Raw genomic sequence first — 17,578 nt, 5'->3', positions numbered from 1 at the left:
AAAAATACATTATTCGACTTCACGGTATGAAGTTGTGTATGGCAACATTGAACGGCGATGACTTTTTTTCTATGTGACGTGAGTTTATGCTTTTCCTTTCTCGGCGGAGTTCTTGAGTACGAGCGGGTGGAGAGCGGGCGTCCATTTTGCTTCGCCATATTGAATTTGGTCGGACATCTTTGGACGCCATGTTTAGTCGGACATATTTTATAAACATTTTCGCGTAAATTTCAAATATTTTTGAGCCTAAATATCGAACTTTTTTTCACTGAAAACTGTGGCACTAGTTGTGGTAAATATTGCGTTGGAAAATTCCGTGCCAACGCATCTGTCCATATTTGTCTTCTGGGGGCCGTCGGTGCTTTTGTTACTGGATAAATACAGGTAAATTATTTCTATCGAAAACATAGTACTTTTTGACGTATCGTAACAAGTGTTTTGTATTTTCTATGAATTTACGTGTTAGGTTGTCCTATCGAGGGCGGTAGAATGAAGGTCATTTTATAAGGTATCGATGTGTGTAGCGTTTGGCGTGGTCATTTTATAATTATCTAAAAAATCGTCTGGGTCGCGGGCCCGGCCGGTCGAGTTGCGCCGCCAGTAGACTCGCACCTGCCCCGAGAGATAGTTGTTTGACTCCAGTGCAGCATAATGCGGCACAATAAAATGTATAAAAAATGTTTTTCTCTGTGGGAGGCAACAAATTCTCATTAAAACTTGTACTGTGACGGATGACGTATATATTAACTCTATTTACTCTAAAATCACAAATGTTTACGTGTTTCACGATATGTTCTAAAAATAAACTGTGAAAAACATATTTAACGCACTCAATTTATGTTAGTGGACTGCAGAAATGTTTTATTTACATCTATAATCCAATGTTTTCGTAATCTCCAAGAAGTAAAGAGATTGTTGTTTTTCATTGTCATTATTTTGTCATCTTATCGTATAGGCAAAGGTATGTGTGCGTTCAGCCTCATGAATTGATTAAAAATGTCAATACTCTTATTTAATTACATAAGTATGTATTATAAATATTTCACTTGGGCTATCTTTGTTATCTATACATATTTCATAGGTAGTTAGACTCGAAATTCATTAAACAATCAAACAACAAGGTTTGTCTGATTAAATTATGTAAACAATTTATAAGTGAGTTTAAAACAGGTTTATTAATTAGCACCACTTAACTTTGTTAAGGTTTATTAGAAGTCAAAAGACTTTCTTGTATCAAATATGTTATGTCTAATTAAAAATGTCATTTAATATGATGTTATACATATTCTAATTAGATTATAAGTAATATAATATTCAGTGTTAAAAATTATATTTTAATATTTATTTAATTATATTTTAACTAAGAATTTAATATGAGACTTAATGCTCAAATGGAAGTTACAGTTTTTTTCATATTCAGGTTGTAAAGTACCAACAGAAATACATTAAGGAATGTTCTTAGGTTATGATTCTACCCATAGTAAGTGTCTGAAGTACCAATATCATAGCTACCTGCATTGCTACTAAATAGAGTGAAAATATTCAAACCTGTGACTCTTGGCGGAATGTGCCAGTCGCTTCAGTAACTACCTACTCACTCAAAGAGTTTTAATGTTAGAGTTTTTTTTCTACTTACATAAAATTAAAAAAAAGTAAGGTACTACTAATAGGAATGTTTTTTTTTGTTAGTTATGTTAAATTTTTTGATCAAGTGACTTTAGTTCTGCGTTCAGTTCCTAAATCTCTCCTTCAGAAGAACTGGCAAGATATTTTATAGGTTACTCTTCCAAATAGGTAATAGTTGTTACAATATTGTACTATGCATTAAATAATAAATGATAGAAGTCAGTAAATGGCTAGTTTAATCAGTTTATTCAATAGGTTCTCACAAAGACAAACATATACATATATTGTTATGGAGGACCTAAAAGAATGAAGCCTGATATAAAATTGTATTTCGTTTTTATGGTATTAGTGTTATCAATTCTGATACAATTGAGCAGTATTGGTATTAACATATGTTAAAAAATTACTTTAGAGACCAGAAAACAACAAAAACTAGTCTTGATCTGTCTTTTATTATATTTTAGACTTCAAAACTAGATATTTATTGAAACAGGAAATTGTTTGATAAGGCTGCTTGGAGGATAAGTGATAATGAAAAGAAGAGGAAGGAAATGGAAATCGTTATTTTCATAATTTATTATTTTAATGGACTTTTACACAGGTCTTGCATACTTTATAGGTATTTTATCATAACAAAGTTGTATATTCTTGAGAAGAGTTTTTATTAAGTATTCTTTGCCCAGCTGTGGGACTTGACAAATATAATATTGAAAAGTTTGTTATGTTTACATTTTTATATGGAAAACTCAAAGATTTTCAGCAATTTGGATCAATTAGCCAACTAAACTCATTTAGAACAATAATCTAATGAGTTTTCAACTGTAATATACAATAATACAAAACTCAGTCTTCCTCATTGTAATTACACTAATTCTTGTTTCCAAGTTACGAAGTAGTTAATATGCAAAATGTTTTAATTGCTTTTATCATTAGTCCGCATAGTTTAACGAGAAATCTCACTGAATCTATCTATACCGTATGAATGTTCAATTAGTTATGCCTCACATCTGGTTTGAGGACAGCTGATGATTTAGACAGTTGTCAAATCGACTGATCACAAGACTAACAAAATAAAGTAAAATTACTGCAAAATTTGCCCGATAGTAACTTGTATTATAGCACTAGAGATTTGACAATATATTTGTGTTGATACTTTTTGTGTTGATCAATAAGGGTAAGGACTGGATTTGAATGTTACATTTTTGCTGTTAAACCTATTTGTGTATAATATTCTACACTCCCATTTGTTTAGGCACAAAATAGATAAACACCCTTGGTGTTTTGTTATGAAACAACAATAAAGATTATCAAACCAAGGCATACCACTAAAATATATCAGTCATATTCAGGGTTAGGGGGGGGGGTGATGGGGCGATGGCTTAGGGCGACAAATTCTGGGGGGCGCCAAGGTCTGAAGTTGGAGTCTCTTGCCTGTCCTGGTGCAAACCCTCAGAACTGTGCTCTACGCTCTGTGCATATTTTTTATTGAGGTTTTTGCTCCCTTCAAGTGGGCGCCCCAATATTTTCGCCCTGGGTGTCAGTGGCCCTTGCGCCGGCACTGGTCATATATTTATACTCTAGACTACAATACAGGCTTACCCTTGTTATTTAACTAGTAAGTAATATAAAACTTCAGCTTTTTTATTTATTTAAAAACTAATTTTTTAAGAGGACTGATTTGATTTGTTTTTTAATTGAATAGTGCAATACTTAATGTTAGTCCGAGTCTATAAGTTCCACTGATGTACCTTACTCTATTGTTTATTGCAAAAGGAATAAAATAAATATTGTTATAGGGATGATGAAGACAATAGCTCATCCAAATTATCCAATGATAATTGAATTGATAGCAATAATTGTGCACGTTTTGCTATCGCATTGTTTTTGCTAGATACCAAATAACTATATATAAAGCTAGCTGACCCAGCAAATGTGGATTCCCCATACAAATAAAAATTAGACTATCAAAAATAGATGTACTATTCTTAGCCTCAATAATATATGGACACAAAATTTCATGAGAATCGGTCGAGCCTTTTCGGAGGACACAATTTCGTACACCGTGACACCAGAATTTGATATTTTAGATGATCTTAGAGTGGAGGAGAACACGAGGTTTTTAATATTGTGAAATGGTAAAGGTTGTCTCCACCCTCCATCAGATGACACATTTAAAAAACATTGCAATCTTTCTGACTCAGTTGGGTAAAAATATTTTATCTTTACACTCCGTTCCACTCCGCTTTCAGTAGCGGTATAACGTACCTTGCAAAAGCAATTCAACAGCGTTAATTGTAAAATTATAACTGTCAATTTGTTATCGTTATCACCGTAATAAAAGGTGTTAATATTCTGCCTTAAATAGCTAACATATTATCCTATTTTAAAATGTAATTAAATGGGCGTGTTTTCATTATTGTTTATATGCAAGTTCAATGATCGGATTATTATTCACAAGGTCACTAGTTTGAACCCAGACTGGACAATAATAATTCTTTACAATTTCATGTAACAATAAATTAAATATTCTAAAGATAGCTCGTATTAAATAATCACGAAGAATAACTTTGGACCTTATCTGAGAAAATAAAGAAAGCCTTTTATAAAATATTCAAAGTCTAGATTTTTCTTTTACGTAACGAAATACAAGTCTGAATTTTGTGACCTTGACCCTTACTATTGGTTGGGGGTCACACAGGTCAAATAGAAGTAGCGGCTCTATCTAAACTGGTCTCATTTTTTACATGATGGCTAAATACATTAAAAAGAAAACCTTTCAAGGATTTGTTTCACAGAACGGACTTTAAAGCATTTGTCACAACACGAAATTACGCGTTTTCTCAAACATTGATTAATTTTCAGAAAAATGTGTTAGTTTTCTATAGGGACTTATGAAGCACGCTGGATTATAATTTTTCTTTCAGACAGCGGTCAGTCTCCTGCTCGTTCCCTTTCGTTAGTTTTCCATATCATCATCATCGGCCTAGCCTTTCCCCAACTATGTTGGGGTCGGCTACCAGTTATTTGCCATATATTGCCTCAATAATATTACTTTCAGACGGCGTTCAGTCTCCTGCTCTACCCTTCTGTTAATTTACCATATGTTTGTGTTTCAGTTGACACGGCACCATCATGATGAACCAGGAGATTATGTGTGAGGTGGAGATAGGCACACACGGCTCCATGGTAGACATAGAAGGAGACGATCAGGTCGGAGTCAAGGTGAATATCATGCACTAGAACTTAGTGCTACTAGGTCTAGTCTACTAGGTTTTAGTACGCGGATGGTGTACTTTACGTCTATAATATTTTTGTATTTAGAAATACATAAGTTTCTTATTTCACAAGTTTCTCCGTGTTTCGGAAGGCACGTTAAATTGTGGGCCCCGGCTGTTATTCATACATCTTTGACAGTCGTTAACGGTAATCAGAAGCTTGAAGGTGATAGCCAGTCTAACTAAGGGGTATCGTATTGCCCACGTAACTGGGTTGAGGACATCAGATAGGTAATCACTCCTTATAAAACAGTGATACTTAGCTGCATCCGGTTAGACTGGAAGCCGACCCCAACATAGTTGGGAAAAGGCTAGGGCGATGATGATTTAGAAAAACATAGGTATCTAAGTATGTTTATCAGTTGTCTAGTACTCATAATACAAGCTCTGCTTAGTTTGAGACTAAATGGCGTTGTGTGAAAGTTGTGGAATATTATGATTAAAAAAGTACTATTACTAGCACGTAGCTATCATCTCACCCCCGGCTTCTAGTCCAACCAGATGCAGCTAAGTACCAGTGTTTTGTAAGGAGCGACTGCCTATCTAACCTTCTCAACTTAATTACCTACTCAACACGATGTTTCTGTAGCCACTTTAAAAATAAGAGATTTGTAGTGCTAATTGGTAGTCATACTAATTCTCACCCGGTATTTTTTGCCAACCCTTATTCACCCTATATTCTTTGTTTCCAGTATGAAGAGATAGAAGCAGGTCAATACGAGGAGTACATCACAGATGATCAATATGAGGAGGTTGAGGAACAGGTCATTGGTATGCAGCATCTAGAAGAAGGTATGTCCTTACTATCCATTTGGTTAAATACTTGAAAAAAGGTCTGGTATACCCTGGTGTGACCTTTTTTTCTAAAAACTCGGTTTATAAGGACTAAAAGTCATCATCCTATTATTAAGTCTTGCTTATAGGATTAAAAAATAAATACAGCTAATAATAGAAGATCAAAAAGCTTCATGAAAAATCCAGATTAGCGGCGATCTTCTCACCAATCTTACAATTTAAATAACATTGTCGCGATGACTGACCATTGTTTTTTGTAAAGGGTAGGCGATTCTAGTTGAAGTCCAAAGCTCCTGATTTTATTTCCATAGACTTACCTTCCTACCTTCACGGCCGTTAAAGAATCAGTCATCGTCTCTATTACCTATAATATGTACTATCACTTTCATATCATCATTTGTTTTTCATCTAGAAGCAAATATTCTAACCAAACCTATAGTTAGATGTCAAACCTCAGCAACGATCACGCTGTTAATAGTAATTCCACATATTATGTTGATGCTGCAAATCGAATATACTAGTTTTCAACCCACCCCAAAAAATCTGGATAAGACAACGTGAAATAGCTGTCATTTGTTCCCTTGTTAATAATTCAATTGAGTTTGGCACAGAAGTTTTTTTTGAAATTGTATGTTTTTGTTGTTAAGACAATAATTATTATAACTAAGCTATTTCGTCACAGTTCTCTCAATCATCTGATTATACGTTTGGTTAGGACACAGCCTAAACCCATTGATGTATAAGAACCCACACTTAAAAGGGACCGTCAGTTATGTCTGCTATTCAAAACCAAATCCGGTAGTTAGAAACACATTTTTTGCACATTCAACCTAAAGTACTTGTCTTAAAGTTGTTTTTACTATGCGAGAAAAGATTAAACAATAATAACACGTATTAAAATGTAGAGTAGATTTTTAATTATAGAGTCGATTCCCGCACTATGGTATTAAATCCTTATGTCGCGGATTGCACTCAGACCCCCAGACTCAGAAAAGCATCCGTGGATCACAGAAATGCTTGTGCTGCGCGGGGATTTAAACTACGACACGTCCTCGAGCACTGGGCTTCCTTAGGATCTATATGTCTACTTTGCTAGCTCTGATTTTCGGAAGAAACGTTAAATTGTGGTGGTCCCTGCTATCATTACCACATCTGAGAACATCGTTACGGATAGTCCAAAGCCAAAAAGTCATACCGACGTATAGCCCGAGTAACTCATTATTAATCTTCAAATACCGATATTAAACTTGTCTATCCATTGAGAGAGCATCAAGGGTTTTCCTACATCAACGCCTAAACCTCATATCCATTCAATGAATTTACAAGCCAATGTCGGCAACCGCTGACAGACTATAAAATTGCAGTGGGCAGTGAAGAAGTCATCCTACCGGGGATATCAGGAGAGGAAGTGCTAAACGCGAGCTCAGACCCACACTATGACCCCCTGTACAATGTACCAGCGACCACCAGCAGTAGGTAAGGAATCTCTAATATATAAAACTAGCTGTCGCCCGCGACTTCGTCCGCGTGGTTAGAAGATATAAGTAAGGAATTTTTGAACAGAAGCCCTCGAAGATGAATAATTGTTCCTGTATTTTCCACATTTTCCAGTGTATCTTCGCTCTTATTAGTCGCAGCGTGATGGTATATAGCCTAAAGCCTTCCTCGATGAATGGTCTATACAACACTATAATAATTTTCCAATTTGAACCAGTAGTTCCTGAGATTAGCGCGTTCAAACAAACTCTTCAGCTTTATATATTAGTATACATAGATTCTCGTGTCAAGTGTACGTAATTGAAATCCTCCGAAATGACTCGACCGATTCTCATGACATTTTGTGTGCATAGTAGGATAAGGGCAGGGGAATGTTGATTGGGTAGGTCTGAGAATCAGAAACTTCTATCTAAAGTATTTGCTACGTTAACTAATTCAAAACATATTATATTTCAGAAGGGGTCGCGGTCGACCCCGCGCGGTACCTAACAACAGCAACAATATACAACACTTAATGCCTATTGGTGAGTTGTTTTATTATTATTTTACTAATTTCAAAGTCGAAAAGTTAAACTTACAAACCTGAAGTGATCAATGTCACATTGGATTTTCTAGCGTTGGACAAAGACTTGTATAAGTAATGATATTTTCTAAAAGGAATAAATAGTTTAATCTAATTTTGTCTTTAATATTACGAGCATATAATTTTTTTCGTGAAATTGTCCACGTAAAAGATTAATATGTTTAAGAAAGTTATAGTTATATAAGTTAATATGTTAAAGTATGTCAAAAACCTTGTAGTTTGCCTTTATCCACCATGGACTCAGCGGGCTAGATATAAACATTATACAAAAGAAGGTAGCAATCTCTAGTTATCTAAACAAAAATTGATACTATCAAAATATTTGTGCTACTTATTCAACACTACACCTTTAAAACTTAGATACATCTTTGGGGAGAGTATTATCCGTCTTGAGTGTAGTATTGATGTATCCTGTCCCGCAGGCGAGGTCCCCGCGCACATGCTGGAGGCGGGGCGCGGCGCGGCGCGGCGCTGGGAGCAGAAGCAGGTGCAGATCAAGACCATGGAGGGGGAGTTCTCCGTCACCATGTGGGCCACCGGGGACGATGACGGTCAGCCTGCATACACTCACCTAGTCTAGGGACAGCTGCAGTGGGATTTCAATATGTACAATGCAACACCTGCTGCTGTACTTACTTGCCTTTGATGAAGAAATTTGATTTACAAAATTGACTCTTAACAATAAAAGCAAAGAGTTTAAACATGTATTTTTCGGCAAAACTTTGAAAGCTTATACCCACACCGAGACTGCCTGTGAGGATAGTCGAATGCAATCCCCCAGGTCCAATTCTTGTCTAAGACTTCAGCGAAAACATAAAAATGTGGTTTCAACAAGAAATTTTATTCTCTAACAATACAAGCAAACAGTTCAAAACTAATTTTTACGCATTGAAAAGAAGGAAAGTGCCATTTTCAATTGCAGTTACAACAAGTCATATACACTAAGAGTATTCTTGTTTTAAGCAATTCTTTATCAAATCAATCTTTGATCTTACCTGTCTATACACATTGCTCTCTGATCCCAATCGCAAAGCTCATAGTAACCGATCAACTGATATCTAACATTACTTTTTTCAGACGACGGTTCGAACCCCGAACCAGATCCAGACTACACGGAATACATGACGGGCAAGAAGAACATATTAGGAAATGAAACAATGCCAGGTATAAACACTTCTCTCTATAAAAACTTCTAACTTTACAACATTTCATCAAAATCGGTTCAACAGTTATGAAACTATGGTCTTACCTGTGGTAGAGTGACGGGTAATGAAAATCAACTAAATCATAACCTTTCAGTGCCAAAAGGAATAACAATCCCTTGATTGAATTTTAATGTTATTCAATAGTGGTTTCTTAGGTTTACGCGAATGTTAGACATTGAAATGAAACGACTTTTACGGATTTTATCGCGGTTTAATTTTTGGTTGACGTGACCATGATACCTGCAAAGGTGTCGAAACGTCGGGAACTAAAACCAAAAATTAAACCGCGATAAAATCCGTAAAAGTCGTTTCATTTCAATGTTATTCAATAGTATATATTTACACTTGTCCTGTTTCTACCAATGTGAGTTACCCAGCATTGTTAATAGCAGTATTTTTACAATATTATGACGATTAATTAAATTAAAACTGATCAAAAACACTAAATATGATAGTAATATGTACAAAAATTTGTTTCCAGGTTTAGACTTATCAGATCCCAAGCAATTAGCGGAGTTCGCGCGTCCCGGACACAAAATAAGACTAAAGAAACCCATGCCCGAGTCCTCAGACAGAACGATAGGTAATGTTATTCATTGAATGTAAAAAAACTCCAAGAAAAACACTCATAGTCTCAGAAACGACGCCTGAATAGTCTATATTTAAGACATGTAGCCCCCACGCGGGTGTCGCGGGTTCGATCCCCGCGTAGGCGCTTGTGCGATCCACGAATGCTTGTTCTGAGTTTGGTGTCTTTGTGTGACTTGAATGTTTATTAAACCCCCCGCGACACAAGGATAGAATTCCTTAATGTGGGAGTCGTTTTTTAAAAAACATTATAAACTTTAAGGCAACGCATATGTTTTTAAACACTGACTGGGATGATGTATTTTATCGACTGTTCTTTTTTGCGAATCCACTATTATTAATAAGATAGAGGTGTCACGTGTTAATGTAAAAACATTGGTAAATGTTACGGTTTACAATCAATAGATAAATGTTTAAAAAAAACTGATTTTATCCGGCTTTTACAGTAACATATATATTGCACCAGCAGCGACAGGCTAGCCGAATAAATCCCCTTAGACAATTAATTAACACTCATATTGTTTGTCTCCAGCATGTCCGCACAAAGGCTGCACGAAGATGTTCCGCGACAACTCGGCGATGCGGAAACATCTGCACACGCACGGGCCCCGCGTACACGTCTGTGCGGAGTGCGGTAGGGGTCAACACTTAATAGCTAGCTTTAGACCGCGACTTCGTCTGTGGTAACCTCTACTGCAAGTATTGCGAGGCAATAGTCAGTAAGGTCCAGTCATTCTCGAGGTTTAGAGAGAATAACGGACTGTTTTAAATATTATTTTTCATGTTAAGTAAATATTATATTGCTGAGCATTTTGGCGTCGAGTATAAGTAACAAATTACACGTTTTTATAGATGGACTGGCAGGAACTTAATATTGTTCAAGATTTGTATTATAATAATAACTCTATAAGGTCCGCAGATAAGGTTTTAATGCATTAATCTACAAAAAAATACTGTAGTTTGTTAGTTTAAACACGCGAATTTCAATAATTAAAGGTTCAATTAAAAAAAATATATTACAATGTTGTATACCCCATATTTTTGCAGAATACTAGAATACAGCTTAAACTATCCCTAATCCTAGAGATTAGAATATTAGAATATTCTTTACTAGCTGTTGCACGCGACTTCGTCCCCGTGGGTAGAAGTATAAGTTATGATTTGTACCTGCCCTGTTTTTTTCACATTTTCCATTGCATCTTCGCTCCTATTAGTCACAGTGTGATGGTTTAAAGCCTAAAGCCTTCCTCGATGAATGGTCTATTCAACACAAAAATAATTTTTCAATTTGGCCCAGTAGTTCTTGAGATTAGCGCGTTCAAACAAACAAACAATCAAACAAACTCTTCAGCTTTATATATTAGTATAGAGTATAGATTGTACACCATGGAATTACAGCAGTGATTCTTAATACATACAATGTTAGGGTACAATGGCGGTCTCATCGCTAAAAGCCTTCCTACCTATTTCATAACCACGAGAATTAAGACGCGCACGACATCTAGTAATACATTATGTTTTTCGTTGCAGGTAAAGCCTTCGTAGAGAGTTCAAAGTTAAAACGTCACCAGCTCGTCCACACCGGGGAGAAACCCTTCCAGTGTACCTTCGAGGGCTGCGGGAAGAGGTTCTCCTTAGATTTTAACTTAAGGTTGGTTACAAATGTTCAATACCATTATAATATAAAGCAATAAATTTAGAAGGAATCTTTGAAAGCGTCTGTTAAAAAAAATATAGATTAGCTAAGGTAGTACACATGTAAAAGCATTGAGTGTATAAATATGTGTTTTCTGCCGAGTCGTATATAGTATATAGTCGTATATATAATATTCATCATCATTAGTGGCCTCTAACATCTATGACAGATGACTGAAACACAGCCGTGTTAGTTTTTTTTATTTTGGCACTTGCGCTGATGGCTAACAAGGCCTATACAGCGACGACGCCGCTCACAATAATCAACAGGCTAGTAGACTGGCATTTTACCGTCTTGCACAGCCACCCTATTGTTTTCCATAACATAATGTGTCCGCTCATCGCTCTAGGACCCACGTCCGCATCCACACTGGCGACCGTCCCTACGTGTGTCCCTTCGACGGCTGCAACAAGAAGTTCGCGCAGAGCACCAACCTCAAGTCACACATACTAACACACGCCAAAGCCAAGTGAGTACATACATAACACACGGATAGCCCAGTGGCTGAGGTCACCACGCCAAACCCACTGCGCGTCGTGCCGCGGGTTCGATCCTCGCGTAGAACAAGCATTTGTATGAGCCACGAAATTCGAGTGTGGGTATTTGTGCACGTAATTTGTATGTTTGTAAAACCCCCGCGACACAAGTATAATTGTTAAAAATCCTACCTTCAGGGTCTTTTAAATACTTGCACAGTCAGAAATTAAATTTTCACAAGTATTTTCGTATCTAATAATATGTGTACACAATTTCCAGGTCAAGAAATTCATTATCTCGCAACGGTGGCAATTCCTACGAGTCTGCGAGAACCACACCACAGTACGTCCAACTGGAAATGTCCCCGGACGACTCGAATCCCCAACTAATCTTCTACACGCATGAGTGAACTCTTGCTCCAAGCAAGAAGTGACCTCTTGCAACATGCAAGGACGGAATACCTCCACAAGTGAAGTGAAGTGACAATGTGACAGTGCTAGTGATGCAAGAATCGAATAATTATCATAATATTATGAAGTAAGACGCTACAAAGTGAGACAAGAAAAGACTTAAATAGTGATGCAAGAAAGCAAGACTGTGGAACAGACTTGCGAGTGATCAAGTTTTTTATTTTCTATATTTTTGCTTGCTTTGGAGTGAACCAAAGGAATTTTATGTTAAACAAAATATTATTTTAGTTTGGCAACATTCACTTGGTGTTGCATACTAACAAAATTGTATTTGGCACTTTTTTTTAGTTCTTGCACTGTTTGTTGTATAAAATAGTTTGTCAATTAACGGTCACAGTTTAAGAATAATTAAATACTTTACATTTGGTACATAAACATATCTGAATCATACAATAACATGGATGTACAGTTATGCTTAATCTATATGATCTTTCAATTAGACTATTAGTATGAGGCGCAGTGTTTTACTGACAAAGTTCAAGTAGGCGAACGTAAACAAAGTTTGAAAGAACTCATCGTCACAGAGAGCACAAAATATACATGATTGTGACGTCATATAAAATCAATTTATTGTCATTCAACGTAAAGAAATGTGTCCAATACTTATCTGAATCTTCCTGTCAGACTGTCCAACATTTAGCCCACTTACACTTACAAATAAGTAAATTGTCTTGGTAAAAATGCTGCTGTGAGGAATCCGGTTGGATCCGAAACTTGTCTCTCGATCCCGATAAAGACGTATGAGTAAACTGGTATGTCATACTGCCTTTAGCTCACGTTACCAGTCGCGTTAATGTCGGTTTAACGAGATATCATCCCTACCGGTACAATCCTCATACCAAATTTTATCACAGTCAGTTGAGCGGTTTAACATGATAGCGAAACATACAAACAATCACTTCCATATTTTAAATAGAAATAATGATGTTAGTAAAATTTTTAAACTGTGACCACAATATCTAAGCAAAAGGATGCATTGGAAAGAGTTTTACAAATCTTATATTATTTTCTTATTTACTATAAGTTGGCGTGAAAAACAATCGCGAATATAACCTATTTTGTAGACAACCTGTGTCCAATATCTCTTTATCAAAAGCTAGTTTTAGACGTATTTTTCTTCAAGCTTATAAATCTTCTTAAACAGACCTGAATTTGATATCCTGTTTTATATTCAGGGTGGTTTTTATACTTCAATGTGTGAGAATTCACATCTTTCTTCAAGTAAAAATGCTTAAAATTTTGAATATCTGATAATGTTTACTTATTAATTTGATTTTCTGATTATGTTACTATAATAAGTTAACAAGAAATACTGAATATATCATGTGACTGCATGTTGGTGGTAAAGCTATCATTAAAAGTGCCTTTATTTGAAAAAAAATGTTTGCCTTTGATTTGCATAATTCAGTTTTACCATTTATATGTCGTCTGCTAATACTTCCAGCGTATTTTAATTAATATCCTTAGAAATCTTTCTAATTTCAATCCTGTACTGAGTTAAATCTTATTTAATTGTTTCAAAAATAACACCAATTAGGAAACTACGATTTTATTATAATTATAAATATTAGTTAACAGAGAGTTAAGATAAAGGTTGTTTAACAAATAGGCTAACGAATTTGTAAATTTTGTACCATATAAATGCCAAAAAATAATATTGTAATATAATTTTTAGTTTTAGAGGAACGGAATTCATATGGTTAAACTCTGGAAGGCTGATCAACTTATACTGTTGTCAAATTAAAAACACAGCTGTGATGTGTTGGTAAAACTATCACGCAATCACGAAAAGAGGTTTGACAGGTGATAAAACTTTTCTGTTGAGTCGTTTTTCAGGATTCAAGAGAAAGTGTTCAGAGAATCTTCCATTATAGTTATTATATTCAGCACAATGTCAATTGCATAGAAATATCTTTTATAATTAAGTGTGTTTCATATGTTTACCTTTCAAACAACTTCCTCAATTGTACAATTGCAAAATAAGGCAAAAATATCATTGAAAATTGCACAATTATTGCAATCTAATTTGTTTTACTCAATTGTTAAATAATTCGCAATAATTGTGCATTTCTCACTTGTGTATATTTCTTTATACCAATACCAGTGCATATAAATAATATTAAATAGAGAATTAGTTTTAAAATATTTTTTAAACATATGAATTCCATTCCGAAGCATGCATGCAAAAATATAAGACTTATCCTACAATAGTGCTACTAATTACTAATACATTTTTATTTAGTTACTCTGTTTTATCCTCAATTTGACAAAGACTGATCAATTGATGATGTCAAATCAGCTGATCACAACACCATATTTGGTTGTCCATAATACTTGCAGACAATCACAGTGCTAGACATGACATTTAAATGTTTATAGTAACTCTCATGAGGAGCATTCAATATTAAATGATGTAACGGTTTACTCACGCGTATTTATCGGGATCGCCCGACTAGTTTCGGAACCAACCGGAGTTTCTAATCATGAGATACCTAATAATTCAAAGCTTTCACACAAAGCCATCTAATCGACAACTGATAAACTTACTTATATATTTCTAAATACATACATATTATAGATAAATTACACCCAGACACAGAACAAATGATAGTGCTCATCTCACAAACATTTCCCCCGGGTAAGAATCAATCACGACCTCCGGTAATACTCTCGAGTAAACGGTTACATCATTTAATGATCTGATTAATTGACAATTCTTTTCTCTTGATCAGTGTTTGTGATGCCAGGGGAACTACTGTCGCGTCTTATAAGTATGATTATAACGGGTGTGTCACACTTACACAAGTTCAATAATATTACTAGAAGCTGTGATGATAGTTTCCCGCACCGTGAGTGTCTTAGTACTAAAGATATCCTATTAACTGATAACTGCCAAATGAATTAACAATATGTTTTAATTATTTGTAGAAACCATTTTTTCACGATATATTTTTGCGTGCATGCAATTTCTTTATTTTTAGTTCTTTTTTATAAGTTAGGGAAAAGAATCGACGCTTCCTCTTACTATGACATGTATTAGCAATTTGATAACATTATGTAATGTCTATATTTGAGTCTAAATTGTTTTCCATAAGCTTGTACATTCGATCTGTTTTCGTGGTAACTCTATGTCTTCTAATTTTTTAAATAAAGGCGAAGCGTTAGTAACAGGCTTCCGTTTTAACACTTAGGGTAGAAAACTAAAAAAAAATATCAGTCGCTATATAACATCTATAACAGAGATAGCATATGACTCAAATGTGATATAACATTATAAAAAACCTACTTTGCCGCTACAGCCTTTATTTCAAAACTATTAGGTCTTTTTTCATGATTTATTGTTACCACTTTAACATCGAATGTATCAAGCAAAAAATCCTTTTTAACTACACATAAAAATGAACTTTTAATTCAAAGAAAAATCTTTTCAATTTCTCGCAGAATAAATTCGTCTGTAACTACGTAATGTAACAAATTGCTACTATATGTTCGTCGTTAATGTATATTAAGGTTTTTTAAAACGACTGATGCAATTGTATATAATAATATTTTCTTCTTTCATGTATTGGTGTATTTGACCTCGAAATTAGGGAAAATAGGCAAAATTGTTGGCTTATATGAGCTGCGAGTAATTAAGTAGCTGGTATAAGTCGATTTGGGTTTAAATTTAGTTTCAAATTTGAATTTAGTGACTATTAGACTGAAATGTTATGTGTCTGTAAGCTTGTAAAAGGAAACCGTAGGTCCTGTGGAAGCGAGATGCCACTATGTGTACTCTATCATGCCATCTTGCTTCCTCAATAACAGTCCTGATTTAAGAACTCATTGTTTAAGCACTGATCATTTATCTATCTCTGTCTCAAGACGTATTTTTATAAATTAACAAAATTGATGTGATAAATCTGAAATAAACATTGCATGTATTAACAATATAGTGTGAAAGATTGCATTATTCTCTGAGTATTTCAGTAAATTGCTTTTTCTAGACAATTAACGAATCGACAATTAATGGATTAGTTATCGTGACAAAATTTAGTCAGAATTTGGAAATAGTCAATGTAGTAGTCGGTCCAATTAACATCATTAGAGAAAAGAGGTCTTTAATAATGCAATATCCGTCCCATAATATTATGTGAAGTTTATTTCAGATTTACTGCAGGCGGTAGTTCAGTTTCCAGTGTTGCTAGTTTTTAATTTGTAAACTAAATGTTGTCAGGTCAAAATACAGCATTACATTGAACATGGTTCTCTATTGTGAGAGACAAACGAAATAAATTGTAAATATTTATATAAAGTTTGTGTTTTATTTTTATTAACAAGTCCTGCTAATATATCAAGCAGTCTGGTGATAAAAGAAATTAGGACGGCCTCACCCTCTGATGGGCGAGCTTCGATTGTGCTTCTTGCCAGTATTACGGTATATCAAGAATGCGGTATAGTTGTCGGCTTCGTCCCCCTAGATGACGGTAAAAGCTGCATATGCAATATCATCGTTTATTGTTTACTTGAACCTAACGAGATGGGTTCAGCTATTTGAACGTTAGAAGGAAACAAAAAGGTGCAGCGCAGACACAAACTATCCGAGTCGCACTTTTTAGTCTGTGAAAGTAAAACCTTTGTTTATAACAAAGGTTTTATTTTATGAAGTAAGTAACACGCGCGTCATACAGACTTTTGAGGGCCCCAGGCTCGCGATCGCACAAAAAGTACCTAAGTATGAAGTTTTTGCTGCACCATAATACCTTAATACACTGACTGAGACCTTTCGGAATTACAATATGATTGCGACTGTTGAAAACCAAAAAAAAACCCGGTCTCGATCAAGGCTCTCAACAAAAAAAAAAATTAGATTATTTGACATTTAAGTAAACATAAACATTAAATCTTACATGGAGACCTCCTTTTAAGTAAGTGCTAGGAGGCCTCGCTCTTCCTCATAATACAAACATTGTGTATCAAAATTAACAGTAGACAGAAACAACAGAATTGATAAACTAACCTAAGTTCAAGTGTTGAAGCTAACCCTGCTGGTTAATTAAACGAGTGGTGGATCCTGTCTACTGCTTCCTGCCTGCGTGGGAGAAAGGGAGGCTGGACAAAGTGGCGCCGTGACACGTTACGTTACGAAGTCCTAAATACAGGTGATGGCTGTCATAGGATTCAAGTAATTGACCATTTCTTCAGACTAGGTATTTTCTTAGGCATTTTGTACAATGGAGTGATGGTATAATGAGTGTGGAGTGTGTGGACTAGGGCACTATTTAGTAGTTTTTTTGTCGAGTACGCAACAATGTGCTTATATAGCATCTTGTAAAAACAAAACAAGTGTTTACAAAGTCCAAATAGGAGCCGCTATCTTTCGTTGG

General features: G+C 35.2%; 1 protein-coding gene across 3 annotated transcripts; it reads left to right on the top strand.

Annotated features, from left to right (window-relative positions):
* The first annotated feature begins 85 nt into the window (after positions 1-85).
* LOC113502728 (transcriptional repressor protein YY1-like) lies at positions 86-16,506 on the top strand. 3 transcript variants are annotated; one of them, XM_026884388.1, is made up of 12 exons: positions 86-384; positions 4,743-4,848; positions 5,594-5,693; positions 7,046-7,172; positions 7,689-7,717; positions 8,199-8,327; positions 8,854-8,940; positions 9,463-9,564; positions 10,102-10,203; positions 11,100-11,220; positions 11,615-11,734; positions 12,022-16,506. In XM_026884388.1, the coding sequence occupies exons 2-12, from the start codon at positions 4,759-4,761 to the stop codon at positions 12,149-12,151; spliced, it is 1,137 nt and encodes a 378-aa protein (XP_026740189.1). In that variant the 5' UTR covers positions 86-384; positions 4,743-4,758; the 3' UTR covers positions 12,152-16,506. The 3 variants fall into 3 exon arrangements, with proteins under 3 accessions (XP_026740189.1, XP_026740188.1, XP_026740187.1); XM_026884387.1 differs by having other exon boundaries at positions 87-384; positions 7,061-7,172; positions 7,650-7,717; XM_026884386.1 differs by having other exon boundaries at positions 87-384; positions 7,650-7,717.
* The last annotated feature ends 1,072 nt before the right edge of the window (positions 16,507-17,578 follow it).

This window comes from Trichoplusia ni, chromosome 17 (genome assembly GCF_003590095.1).
Source record: "Trichoplusia ni isolate ovarian cell line Hi5 chromosome 17, tn1, whole genome shotgun sequence".
Lineage (NCBI taxonomy): Eukaryota > Metazoa > Arthropoda > Insecta > Lepidoptera > Noctuidae > Trichoplusia > Trichoplusia ni.
The sequence above is the reverse complement of the archived record's forward strand: the minus strand, read 5'-3'. Positions and strand labels throughout refer to the sequence as shown.

Excerpts from the sequence above, each read along its gene's own strand:
- LOC113502728 (XM_026884386.1), top strand. The coding sequence starts at position 4,759 with ATGATGAACCAGGAGATTATGTGTGAGGTGGAGATAGGCACACACGGC. Across the intron at positions 7,718-8,198 it reads ACAACACTTAATGCCTATTG|GCGAGGTCCCCGCGCACATG; the intron begins GTGAGTTGTTTT and ends CCTGTCCCGCAG. Across the intron at positions 11,735-12,021 it reads CTAACACACGCCAAAGCCAA|GTCAAGAAATTCATTATCTC; the intron begins GTGAGTACATAC and ends CACAATTTCCAG.